General features: G+C 41.0%; 1 protein-coding gene across 1 annotated transcript in view; it reads left to right on the top strand.

The window, feature by feature from the left end:
- Positions 1-3,832: 3,832 nt before the first annotated feature.
- Positions 3,833-6,323, top strand: part of ECHDC1 (ethylmalonyl-CoA decarboxylase 1) — a 76,315-nt gene continuing 73,824 nt past the window's right edge. Inside the window, exon 1 of the mRNA XM_019520311.1 lies at positions 3,833-4,052. Coding sequence (XP_019375856.1) covers positions 3,833-4,052 — 220 coding nt within the window. The remainder of the gene's footprint in view (positions 4,053-6,323) is intronic.

Below are 6,323 nucleotides of genomic sequence, written 5' to 3' on the forward strand. Positions count from 1 at the left end.
TAATTAGGTCAGAAGCTACAAACACAAAGTTTACAGCAGTGATAGTCTAACCACCTAGAACTGACTCCTCACAGAATATATTATCAATATTTTTTGTGTTTTGTTTTTGTCCTTGCATGTGAATAATGTAGCACACAAACTACATGCCATCACTTTTTCTTTTGATCTGGAGTGTATTTGCCACAATTCACCCATGAATGTACATGCTGTTCTGGCTGTCTGGTTAATGCTGATGGCTCATCCAGTTCTTGAGACAGTTGCAACTGAGTGTCCTTGTTTTATCAGCTTTTTTATAATGTGTGCTGAAACATCAGAAAACTGTTCGGTGCTCATAGTTACCTAGGTATTAGGCAACAGGCTGTATCAGTAACAGTAAAACAAACATGCCGGTATCAACATGATTCACCATTTGTATTTAGATCATGTATGTATGTATGCATGTGCATACGATATATGTATTATATTGAGAAGAAATAACTCCTGTCTGTTCACTCAAGACATGCTTGACATAATTTAAAATCCAGCTATCAAAAAATGCTCTTCACTGTGTACATGTTTTAGTTTGGGTTCAGATGACATCTGCTTTCCACAAAAGGTTTCTAGGATTGGCAAATAGCTCCTCTGTGGCAGGGTTGTTTGTTTGTTCGTTTATTTTTAGTTTTTTGTCATATTCTGGCCAAACAAAAACACGGTAGAACCTGTTTTCTGTGATGTTTCTTTATTACATTATTATGGCATTCTTCCCTGGTTCTGACCGGATTCTTGTCTTAAAGCAACTGTGTTTTCAAAGATGCTTGCAGGAAAATGGTTTCAAAAGATATTTACCATGTGTTCCGGATGTCAACAGGATACTTCAAGAGTTTCTTGGTATAAGACAGTTCAGCAAGTTGTAAGACAGTAATGATACTTAGACCTTTTTCTTTCATCTGTGAAGTTTCCTTCACTTTGTGATTTCATCGGGTACCTTCCAGCTGACTTCTCCCTCTAGTCCGCTGCCTCTGACAAAAGCAAATCTCTTCTTCCGATCCCCCTAAAGTCTTACTGGAACTTTCTCCCAATTGGGAGGTATTTTTTGTCATTCTAGGATTTGGATTGCTTTCAGAAAATAGGGTATCGGGCCTTGGTTCAGGAAAACTGGATTGCTTTCAGTTAGATGGTATGATTGCCCTACAATTACAGACATATGGCTCAGGTTATTTCTCCAATTCAGAAATGTTAAAAATGACAGAGGAGAAAAACTTGGTGTGTGAGTCAATCTAAAGGAGACAATGAGCTATCAGTAGGAGTTGGCTGTGAAAAAGGAAGATGCAATCCTAGAATATATCAAGCAAATGATTTCTCTTAAACCTAGGAAAGCAATGCCATTGTCTGTGGCATCGTCTTAATTAGAATGCTGTGTACCATTTTGGTGGCCAGAAGAGCCACTAGGATGAACTGGGGAACTGGGTGCTTGCCTTATGAGTAAACACAAAAAGAGCCTGTTTTATTGAGCCTAGCACATAGCAGAAAAGGATTGCTGTCTTTGTTTGGGGTGGAAGGGTAAACACTAGTGAGAAGAATGAGTTAACTTAAAGGACAGTATAGGTACACCAGACGGGTTAAATTGGTTATGAATAAAACTAGTCTGTAAATAGAAAAAAGATTTCTAACCACCAGAGGAGTATGAGGCAAACAACTTATTTAGATTTTAAGATGGAGTTTCTACATTTTTAAGTGATTTATGTAAGGTGGTTTCCTGGTAGCAGGGGATTGGGCACAATAGTGCAAGGGAAAGATCTTTTTCCAGTCCTACATCCCCATTTTCCAAAGGGCTTGCTCCTAGGAATATTTAGCAGAAGTGAACTCCTACCACCAAACAGGAAACCTCTAGAACAGTGGTTCTCAACCTTTTCTGTACCAGGACCCATTTGTAAACATCAGTGGCCAGTCCTGCCCCTGTGCCCCCCCCACCCCAGCCCCCTAGTCTGTGGGGTGAGGGGTATGTGTAGGGCATGGGGAAGGCCCCAAGCAGCCCCTTGCAGGCTGGAACTCTGTCAACCTGCAAGGGAAAAGCTACAGTTTCCTATGTTTTTCTCCTTTAAAGGAACATCTATTTTTAAAGTTTGTTCGTGATCCTTTCATATATTCTTGCAAGCCACTTTTGGGTTGTGACCCACGGAATGAGAAACGCTGCTCTAGAGGCTATGATAGAAACTAGTGAGAGACCCTTAAGAAAAATGCTACTGCTTTTGTATGCCACTATAATTACATCTATACAGGCAGTCCTTGACTTACAATGTTTCGAGTTATAACGTTTTGCACTTACAACGTTTATAAAGTGACACTCTGTTTCAACTTTATGATGTTAGTTTCGACTTTACAATGCTTGATCCGATGTGATGCCATGCCAGTGAACAAGTTTGCTGCATTGCTCATCTCCCTGGAGAACATCTGTCCAAATTTCCTTGGACTCTTTCTTTCAGAAAGCAGATAAGACTCCAGAAAAACCTGCAGCCAAGACTCCTGAGAAGACTCCAGCCAAGAACCCTTCAAAAAGTCCAACCAAGAGCTTTTTTAAAAGTCCAGCAAAGTCACCTCAAAGAAGTCTTTCCAAATCAATATGATTGGTATTTACAATATAAATACATTAATGTAGCTATATTACTCATCTATAATTGATTGAGTACAAAATTCTGGGGTATTTTGTTGAAAATAGGGTATCGGACCTTGGTTCAGGAACCAATTTCCCATTTATAACATTGTTTCTTATGAGAAAATTGGTTCCGATTTACAACATTTTGACTTAAGACGTGGTTTTCAGGAACTCGTGTTGTAAGTCCAAGGACTGCCTATATAGCTTCTGGCTGTTCTGGAAAAGAATCCTTTTACTTGTAAAAATAGTAAATAACTATAGCACGTGGGCTTTTTGGAAAAGAGAACTAATTGCCTGTGTTTCATAGTTTCATAGTAGCTAGGGTTAGGGGGGACCTGAACAGATCATCTAGCCACACGCAGGAATGAATGCTGGGTTCACAAGACCCCAGACAGGTGATTGTCCAACCTCCTCTTGAATTTGCCCAAGGTAGGGGCAAGAATCACTTCCCTGGGAGTTTGGTTCCAGATTTTGGTCAACCTAACTGTAAAAAATTGCCTTCTGATCTCTAACCTAAACCTATTCTCCATCAGGTTATTACGATTGTTCCTCATCACCCCAGGTGGTGCTGGGGAGAAAAGGGCTGTTCCTGTTTGCTGTTGATCTCCCCTGATGAGTTTGTAGGCAGCCATCAGGTCCCTCCTCAGCCTCCTCTTGCTGAGGCTGAGCAGGTTCAAGTCTCTCAGTCTCTCCATATAGGGCCTGTCCTGCTGCCCTCTCACCAAGTGGGTGGCCCTCCTCTGAACCCTCTCCAGGTTGGCCACATCCCTTTTGAAGTGCAGCGCCCAGTACTGGACACAGTACTCCAACTGCAGCCTGACCAAACTCGCATAGAGACTGTGTTTATGTAGCAAGTACTCTAGCTTCTTACCCAAATACTTTTGGATCTCCCTTAAGGATGGAATCTTAAACAATGTCCATGGTTTGTTGGCCTGGACTTCTTCCCATTGAAATCAGTCGTGAAGTTCCTATTGACTTCAGTAGGAATAGATGTAGCCTGAATCTTGGTGCTTTCATAAATCCCATCCTAAGTATCTACTAGCTTCATGTTACAGGCATTTTAGTGAGTGTTTTACCTGGGAAGTTGATTTCAAAATATCCAATATCTCTGTCAGAGAAATGAGATACATCTTAATAGAAAACACCTGCTATTTCATCATTTTCCATTATGTGTATGTTTTCTCTCCCTTCTTCCCAGAAATGGCAGTTTCTTTTTGGAACAATTTACTTCAAATTACAAAGAATAGAGTGTTACAGCAAAGAAGGGTATCCCTTTATAACTACACCCACAGCTATGAGGAACATGTGATAAAGAAAAAACTTAAGCAGTTTACTGGTGGATCCATCAACCTTTCTAAAGATGGCAATGGGATTGGAGTCCTCACCTTGAACAACCCAAGGCTTATGAACGCATTCACAGGTATTAATGTGTGTATGTGTATGTATGTGTGTGGGGCGAATGGAAAATTTATGCCTTTAAGTTTTGATTGTGTCTTTTGATTAGAGATGCATTAAGTAGCTGATGTTCAGCACTGTAACTCATTAATAAAAAATATAGTTGGGGAGGAACATCTTCTATAACATGCCTGCTTATTTTTCAGTTACCTCAATCCTGTCTCTTTTCTCTTTTCTTTTGACCTATCACAACTGACAAGGAACAAATAAATAGTGTCTATAATCCCAGAGTTTTTTACAAAGGTTAGTAGACAGCATTATCCCCATTTTGTGAATATAGGCAAAATTGAGAGTCCAAAGAGACTAGAACGTGCTTCCTTCATCTCGCTTTATGCTGTCCTTCTTGCTGAGTCTTTTATACTATGACCTTTTCCAACCTTACACATACCTAGCTGTTCACAGTGTCTCCTCTGTTAATTTTACACATCTACTTATTGCTAAATGATGAATAGATGACCTAAGTATTTAATTCACAGCTGGTTAGGAATTTTGTGGACCAAATGGTTTTACTCTGGAAAATACTAATTCGTCAAAACAGAAACTTTACTAAAGCACTGATTTTGAGGAAACTTATCAAGGAAGCTTTTCCAGTTGCATGATAGAAAGTGGGTAAAGGGACAAAAAAGAGAGAGATTAATAGACTCTCTTGCCCTCATACATGCACACTTGAAATCACATGAAATACAGGCAATCTTGTGATGTGTACAGAAACAGCAGTGACTTTAATTTGGATTATCACATCTTGGGGAGTGATGTCATGCAAAGGTCACTGGCTATTTTGTGTTCTCTTGTTATTTGTAAAAACTCCAAGACTAAGTACAAACAAGCAAAAAGCCTGAGGCTGAATTGATTCAGTCTTTGCAGGTTAGTCTGAGCTGCAAAGATTGAACAAATAAGCAAATGAACAGACATTCATTTTTGATTCAGGAAGTGCAGCCACATGCCTGCAGTGGTTCAAGCCAGAAGCCAGGAGATGGTGGGGGTGGCTAGAGCTTGGCTCTTTGGCATGTAGCCAGCATGGGCTGTGTGTGTACTTCCTCTTCCTGTTGCCCCTGAGGTCTCTGGGATTTGTAGTCCAGAGTCACAGCAGCAGGGTTGCTCATCACTTCCTTTTCCTGCTTCCAGGTGCTGCTGGGATTTGTAGTCCATAGTTGCAGCTAACAGTAAATTTAGTAGGACAGTGCAACTCTGTACCTGAGGGAAATTTAACCCCCTCCCTGGCCCCAGACCCCGGCCAGGGTTGCTTGGGGGGCCAGTGAGCCAGTCAGTGAGCTAGATTTCACTGCTCCAGCTAGGGAGGGAACAGAGGGACAGGGTCAGCTCTGCTCTCTGGAGCAGACAGAACAGCCCAGCCCAGAGCTGTGAAATGCTAGAGTGCTGGCAGACTGTGATTTAACTTGAACCAGGAAGGGGTGTGGGACAGAAGTTTCATAAACTGGTTTGACCCAAATCAGTTAAGTCTGATGTTGCATGCAACCAGGTTTATATTAAACCAGTTTCAGCCATTTTGAAACTGGTTTATATGCACTGAACTTCTATGATGTTACAGGTTTAAACCAGTTTCTGATCACTTAAACCAGTTTACGTGTAACTTTTGTCCCTAGCCCAAAAGGTCTTGAATTTTTGCTTATGAGGAATAGGAAAAAAAATGAAATTGCAGAATGCTTTGTAGGACAGGGAAATCTTTCCCTCCCAGTTCTAGTTTCAGTTCAGTTAGAATCATCTTACATTTTCTGATGTCCTTATGGTTTGTCTGTTTATCTATTCCAGTCAGACAAATTAAATGTAGCATATACCTCTAAAAGAAGCTAAAAAGAAATTTTCAGGCTTGGACTTATAAAAACCTTCAAGCTACATCAGTCAATAGCTACAGCATTCATTGACTCAATATGCATGTGAGAATGGCTTTTTGTATGGTATCATTTAAAATATGTTTTTAAAATAGGACATCTTAGTAATGATGCTCTTTTAGACAGAACATGGAATTTGCAGCTAGAACTCCTGGGTTTGTTGTAATCAGGGCTATCCCTGGGGGGGTGTGAATCTGGGTGACTGCCCCAGGCCCTGCACCTTGGGGGCCCCCACAGAGCCAGGCAAACTTTGCATCTGGCTGCTCACCCCCCATTCCCCACCTCCACTGGTGTGATTTGCCTTGGGCCCTGCACCCTGATACGGTTGTCTCTGGTTGTAATCTTTGTCCTTGACTTCCTATGTAACCTTGATCAAACTTTTTCTC

The sequence above is a fragment of the Gavialis gangeticus genome, unplaced genomic scaffold, assembly GCF_001723915.1.
Source record: "Gavialis gangeticus isolate Ggan-Ray unplaced genomic scaffold, GavGan_comp1, whole genome shotgun sequence".
Taxonomy (NCBI): Eukaryota; Metazoa; Chordata; order Crocodylia; family Gavialidae; genus Gavialis; species Gavialis gangeticus.